The sequence below is a fragment of the Drosophila grimshawi genome, unplaced genomic scaffold, assembly GCF_018153295.1.
Source record: "Drosophila grimshawi isolate 15287-2541.00 unplaced genomic scaffold, ASM1815329v1 contig_1369, whole genome shotgun sequence".
NCBI classification, from domain to species: Eukaryota; Metazoa; Arthropoda; class Insecta; order Diptera; family Drosophilidae; genus Drosophila; species Drosophila grimshawi.
Window position 1 is genome coordinate 4544497 of NW_025062891.1, and position 27447 is coordinate 4571943.

The 27447-nt window shown below is 35.4% G+C and overlaps 1 protein-coding gene across 6 annotated transcripts; it reads right to left on the minus strand.

Annotated features, from left to right (window-relative positions):
* Nucleotides 1-227: 227 nt before the first annotated feature.
* Nucleotides 228-26936, minus strand: LOC6559315 (ion transport peptide-like). 6 transcript variants are annotated; one of them, XM_032734960.1, is made up of 4 exons: nt 18394-18692; nt 15735-16029; nt 3169-3386; nt 1377-2300 (listed from the first exon to the last, which is right to left on the minus strand). In XM_032734960.1, the coding sequence occupies exons 2-4, from the start codon at nt 15753-15755 to the stop codon at nt 2159-2161; spliced, it is 381 nt and encodes a 126-aa protein (XP_032590851.1). In that variant the 5' UTR covers nt 15756-16029; nt 18394-18692; the 3' UTR covers nt 1377-2158. The 6 variants fall into 6 exon arrangements, 5 of the variants coding, with proteins under 5 accessions (XP_032590850.1, XP_032590851.1, XP_032590852.1 ...); XM_032734959.1 differs by lacking the exons at nt 1377-2300; nt 15735-16029; nt 18394-18692 and adding exons at nt 228-451; nt 7673-7835; XM_032734961.1 differs by lacking the exons at nt 15735-16029; nt 18394-18692 and adding an exon at nt 26865-26936 and having other exon boundaries at nt 1463-2300.
* Nucleotides 26937-27447: the final 511 nt, after the last annotated feature.

Below are 27447 nucleotides of genomic sequence, written 5' to 3' on the forward strand. Positions count from 1 at the left end.
TTACGTTTTATTATATATATGTTTATGTGTATGTTGTATGTAGTAGTAGTAGTAGTAGTAGTTTATATGGATATTATTATTATTTTTTTATAATTTCCTTTCTTTCACTTAATCATAAAAGTATTATGCGAATTTGTCGCTGTGATAATTTTCTTGTGTGTGTGCCTTTTGTATGTATGTGTGTGTATATAATATATATAATTGTATATATGTTGCATATATATATATATGTATAAGTTGTATATAAGTAGTACTCGTATTATGCGTTTTTTTTTTTGCTATAGCTCTTTGCTCCTTCGCCTTCTCGTCGTTCGTTTTGCCCGTCCGTTCGTCCGTCCGTGTTTACTTGCGTCCCAGGGTATCGCGATATTCATTGTACTTGTCCATCTCCTCGTGCAGCTGCAGTGCCTCGACGCAGGCGTTGAAGAACACCGATCCGAAGCAGTCTTGCCTGTTTATTGGGGAGGGGGTGAAAAACACTTGCATTAGAACATCATCTCAAAAGTATCGAAAAGTATCGATTTTAGGCTTTGCTCTTTCACACAAAATAAAAAACGTGTGTGGAGCGCCAAAATGCAAAAAAATTGATTTGTGCCTATTCAAAATTTGGTTGTGTTTCGTCAGCCAAGTGCATTGCACAAAATACAGTCAAAAATTGCACTTGACAGTAAAACATGGCAAAAAACAAAATTAATAAATATGAAATGAAAAACTTGAACTGAAAACGTACCACAAAATAAAAACGGTAAGCGCGCGTTTTTAGTCGCGTCGAAGACGCGCCAAACATCGTTGACAGCTGGCTGGCCGCACTTGTTGCTTTCACTCTCTCTCTCTCTCTCTTTCTGTGTTTTTCTGTCTGTGTGCTTTGCGCTTGTTGTGTTGTGTTGCTCTCTTTGTCACTCTCTCTCTCTCCCTGGTCAGTGTCGCATTCTAATTTCATTTATCACAATTTTGGATGCCCTCAAATAGCCAGCGATTGTTCATTTATTTTACATACAATATTCATAATTGTATTCATTGTTCATTTTTTTTTTGTTTTTTTTTGCTACATTTTTAATGCATTCTTTTTTTTAATTCAGTTTTTTTTTTTGTTATTTTACCAAAGGGGTTTTTATTTTGCTTGTGTTTTGCACAAATTGCGTTCTAGACTAAAATATTTGTATGTACTCGTGGGTATATAATTTGTTTTCTCTTTTTGCCAACAAATTTTACGCTAATTACGGTTTAATTCTTTACAAAATAGCACAAAAATGTAATACATATGCAAAATACTTTCGGTCTTGTTTGTGGGTGCGATTGAGTGTGTGTTTAGGTGTGTATTTAGGTGTGTGTGTGTCTTGTGTGTGTGCATCTGTGAGAATGTATTTTTTGTGGTATTTTTTTTTCCTTTTTTTTCATGCCCTTTGATGTATGTAAAAATGTAAATGCTGCTTGGAATACGCGGTACTTTTTTTTGTTTTGTTTTGTTTTCTTTCTTTTTGCTTCTTTGTTTTACATACAATACAATACAAAAAAAAATTATACATTAAATAAGTATATTAAAAACAATGTATCTTTTATTTTACATAGATAACGCAATAATAAACAAGCTAAGAATACTTAGAAATAAATACTTCTTCGGCTTCGGGGTCTGTCTGTTTGTCTGTTCGTCGATACTAACTGGGAAGAAATCCCCCAAACCGATTTATAGATATATACCCCTTATATATGTGTGTATGTGTGTGTGTGTGTTGTTTCACTGTTCCCAAGTGTGTGTGCGTGTGTGCGTGTGTTTGTGTGTGTGTGTGTGTTAACCCCCCGTGTTTGCCTTTGCCCGTTGCCCTCGCTTAGAACAAACGCATAACGTTTCAATAAATAAATTAAAATAATTCGTTTTTAAAAAAACACATAGTATAGTTAATAACTGTAAAGCATATACAGTAATAAATAAGTACGAATTAAATTTGGGCGTTAAATATTTAATTTGTTCTCTTCTGCTTGTTGTAGTTGCTATTGTTGTTGTGTTTGTTGCTGTTCAGATTCTTCAGGTGTGTGTGTTTATCCACTTTTCTCTTGAATTTCTCTCAGTGTGTGTGGGTGTGTGTTGGGTGTGTGTAGGTGTGTGTGTTGTTGGTGATGTTCGTTGGTGTTTTGGTAACCCAAGCAAGCACTTTTAGAGTTATGTAACCGGCGCCATGTTGAATGATATGGGCGAGCCATTTACTACTTTTATGAAATGCTGTAAATTCGATATTTCTTCTGTGGGTGTTAATAGCACTTTAACGCATTCGCCAAACCATTTGGAATCAAAGCAGTCTTTCCTAGAAAAACAACAAACGACACACAAAAAGAAAACGAAAATCATACAAGAAATCAAGATCTCAATCAAAAATAATCATGAAAACTAATATATATATATGTAAATCAAATGAAGATAGATAGATAGAGATTAATATATAGAGTTTAGATGGTGTGTTTAGTATTTGAAAACGACTTGTGGCTTGTGAAAGGGATAGGGTGAGCCATTGATAACTTTGAGATAATGCTGCAGTTGGACAATCTCTTCATCATCGATGAGCAGCACTTTAAGGCATTCTCCGAAGGTTTGATGGGCGAAACAATTAGCCCTGCAGCAAATAGATAAGAAGAATATACGGCTAGCATACATAGATAAGATAGATAACAGCTAGATAAAAGTCAACTCAACAAAATACTCAGAAGTAACCAAAAATAAAAAGAAACAGACTGAAAATAGCTAGATTTCTTTGTGTTTTTTTTTTAAGAGAAATATTTGTTAAATGTGTCAGATATGTGTGTAGCTTATAATAAATATGCGGAAAGTTTCCTTAGTTTTCTTTATAACCATGTCAGGGTCAGATATCAAACATGACCATGGGAAAAAGAATTCTCTTCTCTTTTTTCTTTGTTTTTTTTTTTGTGCGCCACAATTTGCGACTTTTTTGACACCTTGAACTGTTGTCTAATTGGGTCTGTGGACCCTCTGATGAGGTTGAGGACGCAATTGGGAAATGGAGATAGAAGTGGAAAGGGGGCGGGGTGTGGGGTGTCTCTGGGTGTGTGGGAAAATAGGTTGTCTCAATTTGCTTGCTAGACAAATTTCGACTGATTAGTGTTGACGGCGTGTTGGGTTTTGCGTGTATTTTAGTACTTTTAGTTATAGCAACTTACTTGCATAGTCGATGTATACTCGTCTCGCGGAACAATTGATAGCAATCCTCACAGATGCGGTCCAGGCGGAAGAACATGGTCTTGTTGAAGATGCCCTTGCATTCCAGATCGAAGAAATTACTGCGTTTCGATAGATTGTGATTGTGAGGCAACGCTGTGAATATGGGTATCAAGACAAGAAACAGCACCACCGAGATCTTTATGTTGCGGGAACACATCTGGAAAAGAACGAAAAAATAATACATTTTAAGGTCTTCTCGTAAGTAAAGTGAAAAAGAGAGACAGAGAGTATGTAAGAGTCAGTGTTGCCATAGCTAAATTCAATTTTATATTTTAGAAAAGGGAATTTAAGATTAGTATTATGATTAAAATATTATATAAAATTCTAATAAATTGTATAGTTTTTTTTGTAGTATTTCCTATTAAGAAGATGATCATCCACATATATTATAGATGTATTTTCAAATGAAATTAATATTCTGTTGTTTTCGCTCAGTGCATCGCTTATGCAGTGATATGATTATGCTTAGGTACCGGAAATAGTTTAAAAATAGCACAATTTACTATCTGGCTGGTCTATTTTTAGACCAGCCACCAGTCACCAGGTACAATTAAGTTCTACTTTAGTTGGCGCTGCGAAAACCGCTTACTGGGTAAGTGGATATGGGCCAAGCTGAACCTTGAAACCGCAACAGCAATGAAAAAAAAAATAAATAAAAAAAAGGCGCTGGTAGCAGCGGAGGCAGAAGTAGAGGCAGAGGCACAACGGGTGGTCGTCGGCCCAAGCAACAATCGCAGACTCGATCAAAAGGCGAAGTGCAGAGTTGTAGAGCGAGAGAGAGAGAGAGGGAGAAGGAGACAGTAACTCAAGGCAAAGTGCAAAGAGTACTTGTTAATCGTAAATCGTAAATTGTCTAGCATGGTCTAAAAATAGCGACTGTCTGCAACTGCAACTGCAAAGTGTGTGCTATAAATAAATTAAATGCATTTCATGTGTGTGTGTGTGTTGATCTTGTAGAACTATGTGTATGTTTGTCTGTGTGTGCATCTGCAGGCATCATCTGCATTCGGCATCTTCCTTCATAAAGGTGTTCTTTGAGTGCTAACAGCGGCAAGAGTTGTTTCGCATCTGCCTTCTATAAATAGATGCGGGCGCAATTTCAATGTTTATTGCATTATTTGCAAATCTGTCCGTCTGCCTACTTGGCTAATTTACGAGTCCAAGTACAAAACTTACAACTGGGCTCAAAGAGCGAGCCGCCTCGGCAAAGCAAAAGAAAAACAAAACGACAAATTTACACACATGAAAAAAAGCAAGAGCAGCAAACAAATAAATAAATATACATATACATTTACATATACACATATACACACACACACATGCATATATGTATATGTTTTGTGCTGCTTTTGTGTGCGTAGTCAGACAGGCCCCCAAAAAAATAATAATAACAATAACAACAAAACAATTCATTTAAACACAACTTGTATTTGCATATTTTTATCAATTTGCGTGGTTTCGTTTTCGGTTTCAATTACGTTCGGTTCGGCGTCGACATACATTCCTCAACTATTGAATAATTTGATTAAAATTGCAAATTTTTCCATTGCTCTTCTTCTTCAACATCTTCATTGCTGTATGTGCCAATTGTTTGTACTGTTACTTAAAAAAGCGGCGTGTGCGAAAATGTTCGCATCTGTGTGTGTTTGTGTGAAAAATGAATGAAAATTCAAAGCAGACACAGCGTCGCGTTTTCGAACAACAACAGCAACAAGCATGCAAGCAATTTGTCGAATTATTTCTTCGAATTTTCGACTTTGCGTCTTTTCTATTGAGCATCTCGCTGAGCACCTACTCCGCACCACCCCCGCTTATCTTTCAATCGTCGATCGTTTCGTGCCATATTTACACATACATATATATATATATATATATATATATATATATGTGTGTGTGTGTGTGTAGATTCTTAGTCAATGTGTTGGTGTTTATTTAAATTGATTTTTTATTGGCTTGTTGATGCTTTCAATTAAGTTGAGCGCATTTTTGTTGTCGTCGCTTTTTGATTTATGGCCAAATGGCATGTAGAAAATGTTGAAAAGTTCATCAATCAGTTTGCCAAATGTTGAACCAAAATTCAAATAAAGCTTTTTCTTTTTGTGTATTTATGTGTGTGTGTATTTTTTGGGTAGTATAATTAGCAGGTGCTGTGTGGCACGTGAGTGCCATCTAGCTAAAATACAAGTAAACAAAATGAATGTAATACAACATTCGAAAAGTATTAGTTTTATTTAAGTAGATGGCGCCACTTGAAATACATATATGTGTATACGCATGTGTACATATGATATGAACAGCAGCAGCTGCTGCTGCTGTTGCTGCCATCTCGCATTACCCACACGACGACCTCTGCGCAGCGGCGAGCGCTGCTTCACACTAATTGGATTCGAATTGCACGATTTATTGCCATCAAGCGAGAGTTCGAGAACGAGTTCGAGTTCGACTTCGAATGTGTGTGTGCGCCTCTGCATATTTATATTTAACACTTTTGCCGGCCGCATAAAATTGCATAATCGATATGATGGGCGTAAAGTAACAGAGTAGGCTTTAACCCGTAGCTGTAAATGTATACTCTCTTCTACTTCTGCTGTCGCTGTTGCTGCTGCTGATGGCGTCATCATTGACCACCAAGGAGCCAACGAACGCATACAGATTGTGTATAAGATCGATCGATCAATCGAGATCAATACAATTCACGATCGTCATCATCATCGTCATCGTCGAAAAGAGCTTGTGCTGGCAATTTGTTTGCATTGTGCTTTGATTAGCTGCCAATTGATTTCATTTGTTTGTCGGCCTGCCGCTTTGTATCAATTTAAATAACTGTCTGTTTGTCTGTCATGCATACAAGCGGTCGCATTATAAGCTAAATAAGCATGCCACTCCATTCAAATGTGAACGACTTGCTGGATACCACGTAATCGTATGCAAAAGTAGTCTTATATTAGCACTTATACAGTTATGGCTTTGGTACACGTTACCCAATTATTAAAAACTTTTAAGCTTCCGCACTCATTATTATATCCCCATCTTATTCACTTTTAATGTGTACATTATATATATATATAAATAGCTGATTCATAGGCGTAAGTCGCGCATGGCACAAAATGATGCGCCATGTTTCATGTCGACGTCGATTTGCCTAATTCAACTTTGATTTTGATTGCTTTTTACTTGTATGCGTGTGTGTGTGTGTGTGAGTATGCGTGTGCCTGCTGTCAAGCGACATTGAATGAAGTCATGAGCCAAAAATAATGACGGCAATTATAACGAATTTTTTAATTTTGTGCGCAATAGTTTCAAAGAATTTCACACCCCCAACAGAATATATTTATACATATATGTATATAAATATACATATGCACACACATAAATATATATTTAAGTCCAGCACTGTTAGCAGCACTGTTATCATGATGATGCTATCTCTGTTATTTGTTCGCTTTTTACTGCGGATTGACAAATGGTTGACAATGAAATTCCTGGAAACTGCGACCAAACAAACAAGCATGTCCATTGTAGTAGTATATCTACATACGGAGATATGTACAAAATTGCAAAAAAAAAATACAGAGAAACATCTATTTCTGCTATAAACAACTTTTAACGCTTGGCTACGCAAGCATGGCAAACCGAAGCTGCAAAAGCAACACATATTTTGTGCCGTTCGCAGCGCACACTGCTGTTAACATTGCTGTTAAGCGCGGCTTATGTTTTGTCATTTTTCATTTTGATGTTTGCTGCTGGCTTGTATCAATTTGATATCAGCCAAAACATAAATGTTAAGGCTAGACAAAATCATAGCAATATACATATACATCTCCTGTTAAGCTTGCTCCTGGAATATGTGAGGTGAACATAATTTTAACAGCCATTGTAGAAACTGCTTAAACAGCCCACTTGAGTTAGATGAAACTGCTAACGAGACTGCATGGTACCATGGCCACAAAGAAACATAATAATAACAACAACAGCAAAAACAATATGAGCAGCGACATGGCGAGACTGCTTGGTACCAAATTAACTGGCACAGTGATTGTTGCCAGTTGTTGTTGCCAGTTGCTGTTGTTGCTGGCCGTTGCGGCTGCGTTAAACGGTGCTGTTAATTTACTAGACATGTGGCATTTTGCATTTTTGGTTGCAACTGCAACTGGAACTGGACTCTCGCCACTTGTACCGCACGCGCACTTTTAATCTGCAATTTAATATGCATTAAATTCTATGGCATCAAATTAATAGCGCTGCAAGCAGAGCAGTGCAGCAGAGCAGTGCAGCAGAGCAGAGCAGCAAGCAGAGAGTCATTTGCAAAATGGCGGCAGGTGGTGTCGGCGTCTGTTTGTGAATGTTGACAGCACCGTGAATAGGATGAGCATATATACATTCACATATATTGCATCTACATGTGTGTGTTTGTGTGTGTCTGTGTGTATTAATTTCGCTCACTTTGACCAGCGCCTGCTGCTTTTGATGAGGCATTCTATGGCTTCCAGCAGCGCCGTCGCTGCGTCGTTCATAAAGTTGCATGGCGCGAGTCAATTGGCTGCTGTTGTTGTTTTTCTGATCTCTCAGATTAATCGTGTGTGCCTCGTGCGGCAATTAGTATTATTGAGATTAATAGTAGTTGCACGTTTCGTAATCGATTGTAAATATATCTGGCAACTCGAATCCAAATAGTTATGACACAGTTATTTGTTTTTCACTCTTGTTTATTTTTTTATTTATTTATTTTTTTTTTATGCACTTTTAAAATGTTGTTTTAACAATAACAACAATAACAGCAACAATAATAATGTAATAATATTTATAATGGGCGTATCTAGTGAACAAAAATCAACCGCGCGAGCAATCAACTTTGTTGGCAACACAAAATAAAACTGAAGATCGCAAAACTGCTGTTGACGTTTGCCAGCCTCGTCTCAGACAACAACAGACAAATGCTGCTGCTGTTGTTGATGTTGCTGCTGCTGCTGCTGCTGCTGCTGCTGCTGTTGTCTTTTTCTTATCAGCTCACACACACTTACATAAGCCATGGCATTTGTGAGAGGCAGCGACGACAGCGAGTCTGGCGCTGTTGAGGAGGCAAACGCAGCCAGCGTCAACCAACCGAACCTAAACGAACCGAACCGAACCGAACCCGTCAGCCAGCCAAGTTATGCATGCAAGTATATGTGGGTGTGTGTGTGCGTGTGTGTTTGTATACTCTTGATCGACAAACACTAACATCTCGCATACATTATAGATGCAGAGTGGAACACCCAGGCGTATACGTGATATGCATATATGTTTAAAATAAGTGACGCGACTCGACTCGACTTGACTTGGCTTATCATTTAAGAGCCGCGTGGACTCCATTAATGACCAGGTTTTCTTTCGTTTCGTTTCTTTTCGTTTGAGTCCTGCTTGCTGCCGGTTAACATAAAAAAAATTAAAAGAAAGAAAGAGACATTTACGTTTACCGCATATGAATATGCAATTATGTGGATCAATTACGGATCGAAGCCAGGCAGGCATAAACTGGTCAAGACTTTATTCAGCTTGCTGCAAATTTATTTAAAAAAAAAGCAAGAGCAGCTTCATTTTGTTTTTATGCGGAAAGTCTAACAGAATTCAATATAGGCTTGCCTTATTGTTTTAAACTTTTAAGTTAATTCAATCTCAGAATGAGATTCTTAGACAATTTATGATTGCATGTGGAATCATATTTATTTATTTATTTAATGTCGTCTAATATTTTTCGTTAATATTTAAATTTAATTTAAAATAGGTAGGAGTCTATCTGTGTATGGAGGTAATACATAAAGAGAGGAAGATCTTAGACTAAATTGATAAGTTTTAAAGTTATTTATGATCAATAACTAAACTATAATTTTTAAAATTTAATTTGTTATTATTTTATTTAGCAATCCTACAAGAATTGCATTGAATGTCCTCGCTAGCAAAATTGCAAGCTCTTTTATGGCCTCTTTTATATATGTATCGTTAACTAAATGTTTTAAATTACTTTTTGAGATATATAGGAAAATGTATAATTTGTAAAGTTTTGTTCTTATTATTTTATTATTTTTCTTTAATAATATATTATAATGATTTCCAAGGTATTATTATTTATATTATCTTTTTAATAAATTCATACAAACGCAAATAAATAAAAGTAATTTATTAAAAAAGTGTATATAATACAAATCATTCAAATCTCTCTTATTTGAAATAAATACAACTGAATACAGTAGTTAATTTTTCAATTTATTTTATATATATTGCTCATGCGTCGTGTTGACTTTGAAATGGCTTGATTTGATGGCTCAAATAGATTGGTTTCTATTAGATCGGATTGATAATAGACAAGTCTAGCATTTAAGCGAGAAATTCACCTGGCTGATTTGCCACCCAGTTGGGCGACCAGTCGACACACACACACAGACACTACTACACTATTGCCATACAATAACAATTGGCATTTTATTAGTTTAATTGAAAGCAAAACAATTTAGCATGCATGGAGAACCGAAAACTGGTTTCGACTCGTTTTTCAAATGCCCCGCAAAAAAATGCGAATCGAAATGAATACCAATACTACAAACACAACAACAAGTTTTCAGTAGTTTTTGCAAATGCAGCCAGTCACAGGTTATATATATATATAAATATATATACATATGTATCTCTATATATATTTATATGTATATAAATTAAACAAGTCCATTGAGGAAATTATTTAAGTATTTAAAGCTTCGCGTGCTGACTGTGCCAATTTTTAATAAAACACATAATTAAGTTTTCGAATGCGATTCAACATTAATAAATTTAGCAAACCGCAAACGTAAAACGTTAAGCGATATGCATTCTATATAGTCCCATTAGGCGCAGCTGCTGGCTCCCACACACCCCCACCCACCCAGCCACTGAATAAGGTTTATTTTTAGTCATACGGAATAATGTACGTAAGCCGATTATCAAGATGTGAAATCAATGCAAATTTAATTGCTATCCAGCCAACCAGGAGCTGATTATTTAAAAGTCTGCTAAGATCTGTAAACATGTTTCATTAACAGTTTATTAACAGTCTGTAAATGTAAGGTTACCCAGGCAGAAAGACAGACAGACGATCAGTTTTTATACTCTGACAGCTAAGGTGGAAGAGTTTATGGGTTTTGTGTGTCCCGACTTCTTTCGACAGTCTTATAATTTTTTATACATACATATATAGTCATCTATAATCAGTTCAAAGAAAGTATTATCGATAACATCTATAAAAATACATAATAATAGCGTCAACAAAATTTGAAGCGATTATTGCTGTTGACTGACTTGAAAGATCGCCATATATATAAGCCAGCAAAGGCCATCTGTTATCAGCTGCTATTTAACCGGTAACCGAGTCGGATACTCATTAAAAGTTTTCGTGCTTTCACCCAAAACAAAAACAAAATAAGAAACAATTGGCTCGCAATCAGAAACAACAAAAACAGAAGAAGAAAAAATGGCGACCTATATTCGCGAATTGCAAATAGAAATTGCCACAAATACTTGATGTCAATTAATACATTTACGGTCCACAAATGCACATTAAATATTTGTGTTGTCCAGAAACGGAAATGGAAATGAGTCACGGCTAACAAAGTGCAAAACCAGGCAGCAATTACTACACACTCATATATTTATATATATATATATATATAGATATACGTATATATGTATAATAAACGGCCATTGAACGTGTGAACAAGTTGAATTAACAAGAAACAAACAAACAAAAAACAAACACGCCAAATGCACGAGATTTGTGTGTATTCTAAGAAATTCACACACACACACACAAACTCGCACATACACACACACAGTTGAAATCGATTCACATTCGACTGATGCAATAAACGATTCGTGTGAATTTTTGATTAATTTTTTATTTAATTGTTTTTATTTAATTTTTAATTCTTTTTTTATGGTGGTCGCTGACGCCAAAGTCTTTGGCCCCATTAGGAGTTACGAGCTGTGAGTGTGTAACCTTAACTTGCAACAGAACAGAAGAGATCATGAATATATATATTTATATACCTGATGCGATTTATTTAGTAAACTAAAAAGGCATCATACCTTGCAATAAGATATCACTTCAACAATTTACGTATGTCTCACAGCAGAGTTAAAAGGAAAGAGTAAAAAACTTTAATTATCAAGGTTGCAAATTAGTCTTAATTTAATTAAACTCAATGGATAATGTTTAGATATCTAAAACTCAAATCTTAAACGTGTTTTGAAATGTACATCACAAAGTTTTAGATACAAGTCTTAAATATACTTTAATAAATGCAGTTTCTAAGATCTATGAGTTTAATACCCATTTAGAAGGTCTTTTAGACATGACCGATTCCAAGGGCTATATACAATCTTGATATGTATGAACGGCTTGGTTTATATAGCATCACCTTCCGCCTGTCCGTCTGACCTGTCTGTTTCAATGTGAACTAGTCTCTTAATCTTAATGAAACTCGGTTCTCAAGGGTAAGTTCGTTCTTTCTTGTTTCTAAAACTAATATTCAAATTTAATGTTTTGGTGGGGGCTTTTTTGGTTTAATTAAAACAGCTTATGCACAATAAGCATTTATTTCGAATATTAGTGTTCTTTGGTGTTCAACTGCTTTGTATATTAATTGGAAATTACAGGGTATCACTCTTTGTTTATACTAATATTTGTGATCGCAATAATAGATTAAGGTCCAAGTACGTAACATATATTTCGAAAGCACCAAACTTCTTTGTAGCCAGTAAAAATACATATTTGAGATACATTTATACATATAAATCAATAAATAATTCGACTTTCAATGCTAAAATACAATATTTATAAGGTTTTTAGAAAATATGATTCAGACGTTTTCGGTTTGGAACCTTGATACGAACTCAATATTTGTGTGTTTAATAATCGTGTATATCTTTTACTACTCTAATCTGAAACTTATGCACTTTGTAAAATAATTATTACTTTTATATAGCATACTTTTGGGCACTTGACCTGTATTTAGTGTAATAGTGTACGAAAATAAAACAACGGTCAGAAAAAAATAGTTGTAGAATGGAATTATGTGAATACCTGTGGAGGAATATCTCTGAAAGAATACCTTTGAAGGAATATCTCTGAAAGATTACTTCCGAAAGTGTATCTCTACAAGAATATCTCCGGAAGAATATCTTTTAAAAAATACCTCATTAATACCTCGGGAAGAATATCTCAGGCAGGATATCTTTAAAAGAATACCCCTGGTAGAATATCTCTTGAAAAATACATCTTGTAGCATACCTCAGGAAAGCATTTACAGTCAATGCATTAAGTTATAGGGTATTCAAGCAGCTAAACATTGTTGACAACACTATTGCAAACTGTTATTATTGTTATTGCCAAACGGCCAAGGACGGAAGAAATGTGTGACGCTGAGGCTAAACCGTCAAGTGCGGCTAAGACTTAAGGAGCCGAGGGGGTAGGTAGATGGTTGGGGGGGGGGATGATGGGCACGGTTTGAGCGAGTTGAGGCAAGCGCTTTGACGTCAATTAAAGTTGAAAAATGACGGCAAACTGCAAACTGGAAACTAGTTTGCCAGCGATTACGTGACATAAAATCAATCATTAACATTTGTAAATTGTGTGCGACTTATTTGGTAACCTGTTGTTGTTGCTGTTGTTGTAGCTGCTGCTACTGTTGTTGTTTAGCTGTTTTTTGTTTATCAGCAATAAGTAGCTGTTAATATTTTTTACGGCTGGTTGGCTGTTAGTGACGGGCCCCCGTTTTTTTTTTTTTTTTGTGTTGATGATTTGATGGGTTTTGTGGCTCCGTTTGGCAAGTTTTAATGACAACACTTCTATGAATTGCCTGATGGCTTTTATTGGCTTATTACAACATTTAATTTGCCTGCCGCTGGTTCAGAAAAACAATTCGCTTTTACGATCGAAACAGCAGCAGAACCAATAACCATCATCATAATAATAATAATAATCATACAAATGAAAATCGGTTAATAGCTACACTCTGCAGCATAAATGCAATATGGATATCTATAGATAATTATATATACATGTGTGTGTGTGTGTAGTTATTTTATGGCCATTAAAGGCCAATTTAATGCGCAGACAGACAGAAACACTCACACGCCATAAAAATCATGTTGCTGGCAATGGCAAAAACAGAAAAAACTATAAAAAAAATATAGTAATAAATACTCGTGGAGCAACACAAGAAACTGTTGCATCAGCCAATTTCAAAAATTGATTTCGATCTGGCCATGATTTCAATTAAATGATTATTAGGAATTCGCCAAAGGCACCAATCCACCACCATCCCCTCCCCCTTGTTCCAGCACCATAATTGAGTCACACAATGGATAAAGTCATCAAGATTAAAAGATAACATTTGACTAGCTAATCAAACAGCTTAATTGCGAATCATTTTTATGGATGTGCGTTTTTTTCCAGCACTAAAAAATAACACGCTAATTGTATTGTAATTAATTCTTATTTTTAGTGTGTAGCCCATAATGAATATAAATAGCTAATTCTATTGTAATTGAGTAAAACATATAAACTGACTTATTTCACAGCTACATCAATTAAATAATTAACGTGCGCTATTTTTAGTGTGAATAAAAATGTATTATTAAAATAAAAACCTTTTTCTTTCCAATTATAAAATGTATTTTAAATTACTTTTCTACATTTAAATAAAATAAATAAAAAGCTGTTTTTTTTTTAGTGATGTTATAATATATTTGAACTGATTTTGAGCTGTGCTTAGACTACAGACAATAAACGTCTGAGAAATATACATTTAATATTCAAGGCATTGATAAGGAAATAATTGCTTTATTGGGAACTCTTTTTTGGCTAGTTACACACTCAACTTTCCATTAGCTAAACTATTTTATTTAAAACTTGAATTATTTAGTAGCTACTTATGGATACTCTGTCAACTATTAGGTATGCCACTTTATAAAGTATTATATTGTAGTTACAGTCCAATGTCGAATTAATGGAAAGCAGGCAAAACTTAGTGGCGAATTATTGGGGCATTGAACTGTAAAATCAGTCAGCTATGGGCTGTCTCAGAGGCTGCATCTGGCAGATGTTATATGTGGAAACACACACATACATATATATGAGGGATTGCAGTACTTATAATAATATGGAAAACATATGCAAATGTGTCTTTGATATATGGCATTGCTGGCCATTTCTCAATTGGCAACATCAAAGCGTGGCAAGGCGCATTTGTATCTGTATCTGTATCTGTATCTTTTTTGCCACACATTAACCTCAAAGTGCGGTTCGCAGCTGCTGCTGCTAACAATCAGAGTCCACTTGATTGCCGCCGGCTTTTTTTTTTTTTGAGTCCAGAGCGAGCGACCGCAACTTCATTATCATGTTGCCAACTCAAAAATAACAACAACAGCAGCAATAAGAAGAATAACAAGAGGAAGAGAAAGATCGCTTAAGCGCCTCGAGTCATTTGAGTGCGGCCCAATTGCCTTTCAATTAGGCGAGGCAAAGATTTATCGCCACATTCAAATCTATTCCAGAACATATGTATTACAAAAAGAAAAAAAATTGACTACAAATTCAAAGAGCCAATGTGCAAGGTCAGCTGCAGTTAAAGCAACTTACATGTAGCTGCTAATATTTTTATTGCAAATGGGTATCTGGAATAGAAAACGCTTAACACGAGTCTTTATTCCAGTCTATGTAAGTACTTCCAGCCAGGTAAGTACTGAACGAGACTCTTTATTCCAGCCTGGTAAGTTGTTATCGAGACTCCTTAGTCCACCCTGGTAAGTACTTATCGATATAAAGGCATCGTTAGCTAATGTAGTGTTAGAACTGTAACAGTATCGATACTCTCCTCACAAGTAGTAATCGACTTTTAATGCTCGATTGGCGAACGTATTTTTAAATACTTTCTCAACCAGATAATTCTTTTGTAGTGCTGAGTAATTGTGCGTTATTTGCTTTCGCAAATAACAAAATAAAGAAAGTGGATGGTTAATTTGTGTGCGCAAGTGTTTTAAGTCAATTGATTCGTTTCATTGCAGCGCATTGCACTTTAATTTGCAGTCAGTTCGATTTCCATTTCCATTTCAATTTCGATTTCAATCAGCAGCAGCCATCAAGTGCAACTTCATCATTATCATGGCCTTTTCAAGTTCATTAACATGCCACACAGAATCGGAATCAGAGACGGAGACCGACCGACATCCAGATCGAGATCGAGAACGAAATCGAGACCGAGTGCTAACCAATGCCATTTCATATATGTGTATATAGAAAGAGTCTCTTAATTCTGTTTCGGTTTCAGTTTCTGTTTCCGTTTCTCTCCACTCTCTGAACTTGAAAAGTGCATTTCTCATATACACATGTATTTCTGTATATACTGCATATGTATATATTTTAAGATGCTGGAGTTCTTGGAACGGCATCTTGTTCAAATTAACCTCCCCTCGGAATATTGGAATTGATACTCACATTTAGTGACAGCTTCTTCATAGCGATCGTTTTGTTTGCTGTTTGTTGTTTTCTGTTTGTTTGTTTGTTTTTTTTTTCACGTTTTACAGTGAAACGTTTTTCAAATTTGTTTGGTTGTAATTAGTTGTTTAAGTACTCGAGTTTGCTGTTTGTTTTAAGTACTCGTTTAACACACAGTTTTTTTATTTTTTATTATTATTTGTTATGTTCCTTTTTGGTTTAATTTATTATTATTGGCTGTTTTATTAAGTTGAAGTGCCGCAGCGTATATTTACTTGAAGGCTTACAACCTTTGCTAAAAATAAATGCAAACTATTAATAACAACATTTCTCGTTGTTGTTGTTATTGTTGTTGTTGCTGTTGCTGTCAAACGCTGATTAATCAGTCATTAAGAGCTTAGATTTCTAGGCTTTACTATGCATAAAAGTGAAATGTTCAACTAATTCCACTAAGCAGCTTTCGCCTGCTCTCTTTGAATGGAATCCGTGTTGAGAGTGCGTGTGGAATGCGTTTGTTTGCCCTTCCATTGCGCATTCCAAACACTCCACACATTTCTTGCAGCTCAAGCGATCGTTGTCAATTATTATTATTATTAATGTTGTGTGTGTGTGTGTGTATGTGTGACGTCGACATCAACGTCAACGCCATTGATTAAAATCATTTATATGCAGCGCTTTAACGGCCAAACTGCAGCAGCGGTTCACAAAGAGAGCGCCGAAGAGTAAATGAGAGAAGGAGTGAGAGAGAGAGAGAGTGAGACAGAGATATAGAGGGAGAGGGAGAGAGGGCTGGCTGGGCTGAATGCACATGGCTGATTTTTGCTCTTTAACTGCTGTTCCCTCCGCTGCTGCTGCTTCTGCTGCTGTCGTTGTTGTTATTGTTGGTTATTGCTGCTGATGTTGATTTATTTAGCCGGTCTGATCGCTTCGCTCGTTGCATTTAAAATGTCGGAAGTGTTTGCGTGCAAAAAATAAATACAAATGCAAATGTGTGTGCTGTGTTTGCTTAAGCATAATATTTATATATATATATATACATATAAATATATACATATGTTATATATATATATATATATAAATGTATTTCCTGTTGCAAGCGCTCATTTGTATGTGGCAATAGCAACAATAACAACAATGGTGGTCATCGAACACATTTTTGTTTCTATTTCTAGGAAACCGCCAAAAATATCAAAGTCATCGAATGCCATAATTCCAAACATTCCAATCGTTCGTGTGTCGTTGTCCCTATGAGCGGGTTGCCTGCTTCTTACCTTTATATTAATTTTTTATTTATTTCTTTTTCATTTGCTCTTCACTACCACCACGCACCAATAAGAACTTATGACATCATCGCAAGCAACAATAAAAAAAATACAAATATCAACGAAAGTTTTCTTGTCTCTGTGTCTGTGTGTTGTTGGCGCACCCTCTGCTCATGGCAACAGAGCCAAAAGAAAAGAAACAATGTCAAAAATGTACAACAACAGCGCACTGGAAAACGTGGCTCAAAGTGCTGCTCATCTGTGTGGCCTGTGTTTGTAGCTCGATGTGTATGTGTGAGCTGCTGCAAGGTGGCAGCATAATGCGAAAAGGCAACAACAAAGGGCACACACACACACATGCAGACAAAGAGAGCATTTGTGCCGGTTGCCGCATTGATTTGGTTATGGTTTGGATATCGATATGAGACCGATGACGATGACGACACACTGACAAGATGCTGAGTGCTGCCGTGCTGCTTTAGGCGCAGGCGCAGAGTCAAAAAAAAAAAAACGAAACACACACACACAAACATACCACTCTCTCACACACACACAGCAGGTAGTCCCCCTTTTTTTTAAGTGCAGTGTGCGACCTGCGCGCAGAGATTAAAACGATCGCGATAAGCAGCAATTGGTTTTTGGTACAGTGGCCACTTACAAAATTGGAAAATGTTCAAAACTTGAAATGGAAATTGAATTTGATTTATTTTAAAATATTATTTACTCTTATTCTCTTCTTCGATTCTTATTAATACTACAAATACTGAAAATTACGAGAAATGTTAAATAATCAAATTTCAAATATTATCGCTCAAGCACCAAATCATAATAATAATAAAAAATTTAAATTACTTTCCAAAATTAAAAATGTACACGGGGAATCTCCAAAAAAGAGACAATAATAATAAATAATTATTGTTAAGCAATACTTAATTTGCCTTTTAAACCCAAAAATGTACACGCCAATAAAACTCAATTGGCAATTAATCAATTGCAGAGTTTCAATTTGCGAGCGATCACTGTAACGTTTTTGGCAGTTGGTAAGCTGAATTTGGTATTCGGAATATGCCACAATCAATAGTTTGTTGCAGTTCCGGTCTCAAGTGCCCGTTACGCATTTTTGCATTTTTCAACAACAACAATAATTAAAATAATAACAATTATAACAATTATAAAACAACAATAACAACATAAAACTTTTAGCCCGGTATTTTTCCACAATTCACATAATTCGAAAAGGATAAAACCCCTTTTTTTCGGGTTTTTACGACTTATTTAAATTTGTTGTTGTAATTTCAAAATTGAAAGCTGCGTCGAGTTTATTTATTTATTTTTTTTTTTTGAGTATTTAATATATTTATTAAAAGTTGGAAAATTTCCTACGTATTTTAAATCACCTTTGATAGATTGCACTGGATATATTTAATCAATATTGAATATTTGCATTTAATATATCTGTGTATTTATTTAAAAAATTTAAATTGGCACTTTTGGTTTTGCACTGATTTTCGTTTCGTTTTGTTTTTTTTTTTTTTAATATGGTATTTTGTTTATTCTGTTTTCCTTAATTGTTGATTCAACTTGTTGCTGCGGGCTTATATGATCTTTGAAGTGTGGAAAGAAAATATGTCGATATTTATGCTATAAGTTGTCTCTCGGAAAACGACCTGCTCGCCACGCTGTTCAGATTGAAACTGTTGCACTCGGGAATCCGGTTTTGGTTTTTTATACTGAATTTTTGTAAGAAACTGTGAGAGCGACCCTCTTACCTCTGCAACATTGTTTAGCTGTTGGGTGTCGACTGAATCGCAATCTGTTATGATTCATTTCATGCATGTTAACTTAACATACCAAAATCGACTTCATTATTGATTTCGTTTCGCCCATAATATATGCGTTGTTGTGCAACAAATTTTGTTCACATGCTGTCACATGTTCAGACACATGCTGCGCCGCTTTTTGTTTGAGCAAAATGTTGCCGAGCGAAGAGTGTTCTGTTAATCTGCTGTTATGCTCTCTTCCATAAATGCGCTCTTGCTCTTGTTTTTCGTATGTGTGTGCGTTTTGCTCTCTTCGGGCCACTTGTTGCTAGCGGCATAAACTGTAACTGTAACTGCTGCCTCTCTCTCGCTCTCGCTCTCTCTGAGGATCTCTGTTAAATTGAATGCTGCTGCTGCTTTTGGATTTCCCCCAAGTATTTTGTGAATTTTTCTGATGCAAGTAATCAATGTAATAATCAATGCAATAATTGCAACATATAATTGCCATAGAACAACAATTACTTTGTTCCCAGCAAGTTCCATTGTTACCCTGTTAAAATTGTTAAGAGGAATGCTCAACGTGTTCATTTAATAAATCCACAACAAATTTCCCGTTAATGTCCCTTTGCGTTAAATATGCAATTTCTCTTTACATTCCTTAACCGTTACATGAATGAATGTTAGCCTGGCCTTTCGCTCTTGGCATATGTGAGCGTCCTTATAGAATGATCAAATATATATATATTTTTTTTTCTGGTATCTTATTATTATCGCATCTTATCTCTCTTACTCTGCCTAAATCTTTATTTTCTATAATCTCTTTAAAATTAGTACTGCATACCATCAGGCTGAGACAGACGGCGAGCAGAGTGTTTTCAGTTCTATTCCAGGATTAAATTACAGGGTATCCATTTAGTCAATTCAACTATAAGTTCCAGTATTGAATATTTTATTATTTTCCTTCGCCTGCCAACCACATGACAATTCAATCGAACGCGAGGGAAACATTCTGTGTGAATACAATAGAAAAGATTCCACGCTGGAAAGTGCCAGTTGAAAGTTCTCGATTCCAGGCGATGATGACTGTTGTTCCGGAACTATTTCTGTTTACGTACTCGCATTAACAGAATATTGTGGTAACTGTGTCAATTTCTGGTTAACCAGACCAAAAAAGGGGCTACAAATATTCTACCTCATGTGGGAGTGTTATTGAATGGTCTTTTCCCGATATTGTTATTATTATTATTGTGAATGAGCGAACCGAAAGCAATTAGTACTCGAAAACAATATGATCATCAAATAATTTGCATTTATTTTTAATTCACTTGTTATTTTGTTTATATTTTTTATGTCGTGATTCATGAGAAACGCAGCTATGACGTAAGATAACCAATTGCATTTTTATACTGTTCCCAGAGACATGGGTGGAAAATAAATACAGTAAGTGAATCATCTCAAAAAGAAAAGTTAGCTTGTTCTAGAATCGAAATCTAAGCTTACGAAGAAAGTTTATATAAATTAGAAAGGCTTTTTCTCTATTTTGGCTTAGATGTTAAATTATATGAATTAAAAAATATATGTGAAATCTGAAAACACAAAAGTTAAATAATAATAGGAAGTGTTTTTTTTTATAAAAATGTACCCTAAAATTACGAATGGGTGACTTACACTTCCTTATAAAAATTCAGGTCGATTTTTTTTGGTGAGTGTATAGATTTAAAAGCTTTTAAAAAGTCTACTTTCCCGTGAAACAGTTGAAAATAAAAATCTCGAAATCACAGCTGAATTGTTTTAATAAAAATGTTCCCATGCCTCTCTAAATTGAATACAATCAAACATTTCACACACACACACACGGTCGCACTTATACACACACACAAACACACACAGAAACGCGCATTACTTGCAAAACGGAACCGGAAATTGAAGCAAACACCACTTCTCGTGTGCGTGTGAGTGAGTGCGTACGTGCTTCTATTTGTGTGTGTGAAAGATGCTCGAGAAAAAAGTTTGACTCAAATTAAATTAAATATAATAACTATCTATATTTATGTATATGTTGGTATGTAGGTATTACAACATACACACGGGCATATACCGTAAATATTTTATATATATATATTCACGCTCAACAAACAAATGACCTTGTAACAATTTCTTCACAACAATAATAATAATAATAAATGAAAAGTGTTAAATTTTTGATGATTTGTGGAGAGTGGAGACTGGAAGGAAGCTGGTACGAATTGAATTCAATGTTAATAACCTCAAACTGGGCCATAAAGCAAACAACAACAAACAACAAAGTTGAACTTGCGCTGTGTTTGTACGTGTCTGTGTCTGTGTGATAAATGTAAACAAACACAGACGAGCAGACAATATGCAAATATGCATAAACAATAAAAAAAAATACGAATCAAAGATCGGATTTGGAGGCACGCTTACCTTAGGCGCTTGTTTCGAGTTGAATGCGAGCCTTTTCTTTGTTTTTTATTTTGTTTTCTGTTTGTTTTGTTTTTTTGTTGTATCTTTTGCGGCCGCACAAGTCGTTTTGGGCGCTTATCGCCTATCGGCCGACGCTCTTTGCTGCTGAGGCTGCTGCTGCTGCGGCCGCCTCTGCTGCTATTGGGCCTTTGGCAAAGTTTCGTTGCATAAAATTTTGTTCGAGTTTTGGTTTAGTTTTTGTTGCTTGATATCTTGTTTTTTTCTTGTTGTTTTCTAAACTTGTCGCTTGGGCGTTTCTCTGGCGCTTGAGTTTATCGCCATTTTGTGTGGATTTTGGTTAGATCTTTGTGAGCGTTGCGCTGATGCGGCCTAGGCATCGGCATCGGTGGGCGTGGCCAGACCAAAATGACAATTGACCAAAGAAATCAAACAAGACACTGCCCCTGCGCACTTCTCTCTCACTCTCTCTCACACACTCTCTCTCTATTTCGTATTCTCTATTTCAATTGTTGCACGCGAGAGCACAAAAAATTCGTATACTGTGTGTGCTTTTTATTTATTTTTTTTGGCTTATTTTTCTTCTTTTTTGATGTTTTTTCGTTTCACTCGCACTGCATCTTCCTCTTGCTCCGCTGTTGGATGCTCTCTTTTCGCTCTCTGCTTGTTTGCTTGTTTGGACGTGCGGCCGATTTACGCTCTGCACACGCACACAATCACGCACGATCGCTCTCTCTCTTACACACACACACAGGCACTCGTAACAGGCGCGCTGACGAAGACGGACGAGGAGGCGGTGGATGGTTGCGGGGTATTTCGCACGCAATGCGAGTGGTTGGCGCGTTTAGTGACATTCAGTGCCAGGGCATCGGAATTGCTTTACATATGCACGCACGCACACAAGCACAGACACGCACACAGACACAGGCACATACTTATTAACACATATACACATACAAACAAGTGTATGTATCTTTATAAATATATTTCCACATAATTGATCCGCTGCGTATATCGAAAGTGTCGCCCCTGACAAGGGCCGCACAATTCTCACGTTGTCACTGATAATTCACAATTGACTGTGCACCACATACATATATACATACACACATATAAATATATGTATATATATAAATATAGTTAATATTTTTGTATAGCCCAAAAATTGAACTGCATCGCACGGGAATAAATACTTTTGCTGGCATATATAAAAAATCGGATTTACATATAGCTAGCTTTATGCCAAGGCGACGCTACTCGTCGAAAATTAAGAAAGAAAAAAAAAAACACACTTAAAGAATAATCTTCGTATTTTTTTTTAAATATTTCTTGTTGAAAAATGTCAAGCCGCCTGAGCAACGAAAGCAGACTAAATGCAAAAAATGAATGTACAAAATGTTGCGACCGCCTGTTGGGGGAAATGATCACTGAGAACTGAGCACTGGAACACGGACGATCGTTGGCATACACCCACACACACACACACACACACATTTACTTATATGTTGCTCGAGTTTGAGTGTCTGTCTGTCACACAAGGCGGCCCCATTACTGCGCTGTCCCCCTCCACATTTTTTTTTATAGATAATTGGGTGTGTGTGATTGTGTGTGTCTTATGTTTTGTCATTGCATTGCGTCTCTAATGTCAACTTGAGGCAGACAAAGACTAACCACTTACGAAGGCAGACCCCTTGCCAGCGACGCCACTGCTCAAGTCACTCACTCACACACATACTTATGCGCAAGTTAAAATTGAAATTGTAGCATGTAACTGTAATTCCCTGGCACTCACCAAAATAAAACGAATCGCGAGCATAAATGAGCAAAGAACATTTTGATCTTGGCTATGCACGACTATCAGCTACTCTTAGCGCAACATGCTCATATGTTTCATATATTGCTTTTGAGCCAATCAGTTTAGTATTTCAATTAAAATCTTGTATTTATTTTCAACTATGAAGAACTTTACCATACATAAAGAAATTTGATTATCGGCTATCGATAACTAATAGAGCCTACAAGTATGCACTGGAAATTATTTGTTTTGTGACGTAAAAGTATAAGTAGAATTTTTCTGTAATTCATATCAAATTTGATCTTTTTTCGCCCATCTATTGTATACGCATGCTTAAGGAAATTGAGTTATCGCCTATCGATAAGTAGTACATCCTAAAAGTATGCACTGAAAGTGTTTGTGCTTTAAAAAATAAATAATTATATATTTTTTTATCTTTGCGAAAGTAATTTCTTTTTTAGCAGGGTATGCAAGCTAAAACAATGCCTTTGATTGCATCTACAGTGTGGTATATATGTATACATATATATATATAAATGTGTGTTTGTGTGTGTAAAGTGTCTTTCCCGACAGTTCTTGGAGCACCTCCACCTCCGAGTTGACGACATCGCGTACCATGTAAAAAGCGTGTAAAATGTAAAACGCTTTCAGCTGCGTCGCAAATTATTAGCCATTTCCGTTTTGGGGCGGCAACGCCACAGCCCCCGGACTTAAATATGATCGTATATAATTCCCAACCAAAGTCATATATATATCTATATATGTGCATATTATGTACACATATATATATATATATATAAATTATACGCCCGGTTACAATTACAATGAACGACTTTGCCCGTTTGGCCTGCGGCTCGTATATTCCGTTTGTAACACATGTAAATAATATATAATAATATATTTTTGTGTGCACCTCTCTCTAACCTCCATATCAACTATCTGTATATAGTATATAATCACATTACGTATACGTCAGAGTGTCAACAAACTTGTAATGTGGCACAAGTATGATTCAATAATCTCACAAACTGTCAGACGTGTTGTCTGGGCGTGTGTTGTTGTTTCACACACATATTCACACGCACATACACACACGCACACTATTGACAGCTAGTCGTTGCAAATGTTGCAATAGAAATACAATATTTATTTTGCGCAGTGATCGCTAGAAAATTCAACAGGTTTCATATTTAAAATGTTAACAATTCTTATACTTCAAGCCATATTTGTTGAATACATAAATATACCCAACACAGATCAAGTTTATTTAATTCGAATTCCGAAACCCTTTAAATTATTTAATTTTAAATTTAAATTGAATTTCTGTTCTACACTGTAAATTATTACATATAGAAATAATTCTAATAATATTTTCGTTGCTTTAATTTTTAACTTTAATTTCTTAAACATTTTTTAAAAAAATATGGACTATTTTTAGAGCGCATTTGATAAGAATCGATTAAAAACTACTATCTTTTATTAAAGTGCCTCAACATGATATTTCGTAATTCTTTTTGGCGGATTAAAGGCAAGCAATTGGGCTCTTAATAAAGTGTTTACAAGTGATCAATAATATTTCTGGGTATATTATAAATCAATTTGAAGGCTATACCTTTACAATACAATTCATTGCCATCGATTTGTACCGATATTGGCGAAACGCGATCAGTTATCGATAAATCGAAATAAACATGATTTGCGCAGGGTATACGAGAACTGAAGTCTCTATTTTTTACAGAGATCGCCTTGCTCATACAGACAGGCAGACAAACAGAATTAGCTTAATCGATTTGGCTGTTGATTCTGATCAAGAATATATATATACGAGTATATATATAATGGGGTCGCACATGCTTCCTTCTGCCTATTAAACTCTATTAATTTTGCACAACTTCATTATACCCAATTTAGCCATTCTCAATTTGTTCGGGGAATGAAAAAGAAAAAATGTATTTAAAAATTTCAATTGAAATGGATTAAAAAATACGAAAATAAATAATACAAACATTCTGAAGAATTGTTTATTGTTTGTTTGGTGACCTCTTTTTATATGTTTTTTTGCTGGCGCCAAGTCGACAATACTAAATACTGGAAGTTCTAGTTAGCCAGTGACTACTGTACCAACATATTGCTTATGCATTTGGCATTAGTTTAAGACATTTGCGAATGATTAAATACTCGAGTAACGGTAACATTGCGATTATATTTAATGCGCAATTAGCTAGCTAAGTAGCTAAGAGGGTGGTCGGGTGGTGGGGCTGTGGGGTGGTTTTGGCTATTGGGTGGGTAAGGGTAGCTAGCGCTGGCGTCTGTGTGACAGTTAATTGCTGGTACTTGTTGGAGATATATGGACGAGAGACATACATATGTGCAAAAGTTGACTAAATTAGCGGCGCACACGCAAATTATAAATACTTAGCGTGCACATTGTAAGGAAATGCCAAACACATGCCACAAAAATAAAACACTCAAATTCGTAGGCACTTTCACAGTGAAAGACAGACGCAGGGACGAGTGAGAGTTGACAGTGATAGACCCCAGCAAAGGTCACAGCAATATGATCTGCAGTATATATATATATATATGTATCTATATATATATCAATGTCTAAATTCGTGACTCTGACTCGTGATGGCCACTTAAGGCACCAGAGCAGATAGCCAGATAACCAGATTAAACTGTTGCCATTTAAGAAATTCACATTCTTAGTTAGTTATTTAACGGACTGCCTAAATATGAAGAGATACATTTTTAATTAAAATAATTAACAACGCATATTATCAACAATCTCTAGCCAATCAACTATTTTTATTTACTATTTTCATATTGATTGCATAAGTAGTAATAAAACATGTATTTTTAGCTGTCTCTCAGCGAATTCTATTTGGAATTTCATTTCGATTGCAATTATAGATTGTTATTGTTGGCATTCAGTTAATCAAACCCGTTTTGTGTGCTGTAATTGAAACTGCATCTAAAAATAGCCAACAAGCCAAAAGATTGCCCAAGTGCCGATCGTGGCCTCTTTCAATATACCCTGTAGCCATTAGAACTGGTTATGTAGTATTATTAGCTAAATTTATATAGCTATATTCCAACTAGAGACAGAAAATTATCTCTAGTTATCTCCTATATAAAATTTATTTTATTTTTCCAAAAACCTATAAAAATCTGATTCCAAATCCAGTTTTTTCACATATCTTGAAGTTTATCAAAGCAAGAGACCGCAAACTTAAAATATATATTATTTTTGTTATATATCACAAATTAATTTTACTTTTGGTGACAAGGCTAACTCATCTTGTTAATCAGAAATTATATTTCTTAAAAAAAGGGTTTTTTTTTTCATTTCAGGGGCATATTTTCTTTAAATTTTATAAAGAAATATCTCAAATTTCTACAGTTTTCTTTTATATATACATACCACATTAGCATTTTTGACACTTTTTGTATTATTATAATTATTTAACAAGTTGATTTTAAGATTTCATATATGGAAACACTTTAGATTTAAATAATTTAATTTTTAGAAAACTTAAGATTTTAGATCTAAAGCAGACAGAAGCTAAACTCTAAATAGTAGCCGAGAGACAAAATTTCCAAACGATTTTCACAATTTCAGAAAAGATATTTTCCCTTATTAAATTTTAAAGTTCGAAAAAATCCTTTAAAATTGTAAGAAATTGTTTTATTCAGAAATATTTGTTTAGTTAGTTTTTAGATCGATTTTGTCTGTTTTTTTTTAAGTTAAAAGTTTTTCACAAACTCAATAAATGTATATTTTTGGGCTGGCTACAGGGTATTTTGTAGTCAAGAGCACTCTTACTTGCCAATTATTTATGTGGTTTTTAACAGATCGGTTCGCACTCACCATTTTGTAAGCAATGATTTCAACTGTCCGACTGACTGACTGACTGAGTGAGTGCCTGTTGTTGGTTTAACTCGTTGACAAAACTCCACTGGGCTCTGCAAACTGTGCCAAAATGTTTGCGAATCTTGGGACCAAGCGGCTTATATAGCCCCTTTTTCACATTGGCTAAGAGGGTGTTGCTGGCTGTTGGGTGTTGGCTTGTTGCGGTCTCCTTTTTGCATAATACTTTTGCTGCTGTTGCTGATTACAAAGCGCCCCCGAGACAACTGTATAAATTATATGCGTGTGTCTGTCTCTGTGTCTCGTATCATTATGTTTATGATTATGATTATGTGGCACGTTGATTAGAATGCGCTCTTATCACTTGTTGCTGCTGTGAATTAATGTCTTCATCTTCATCTTCAATGCAATTGCTTGCCACAACTACAACGGCAATGGGATCTGTCAATTTGCCCACAAAGGATATCATTAGGCAGCAAGGACGATTCATTATTTATATACAAATGTATACATATATATATATGCACATCGATATGCGCTTATTGAAATATTTTACATATATTGGCCATTGTCATCCTTTCGC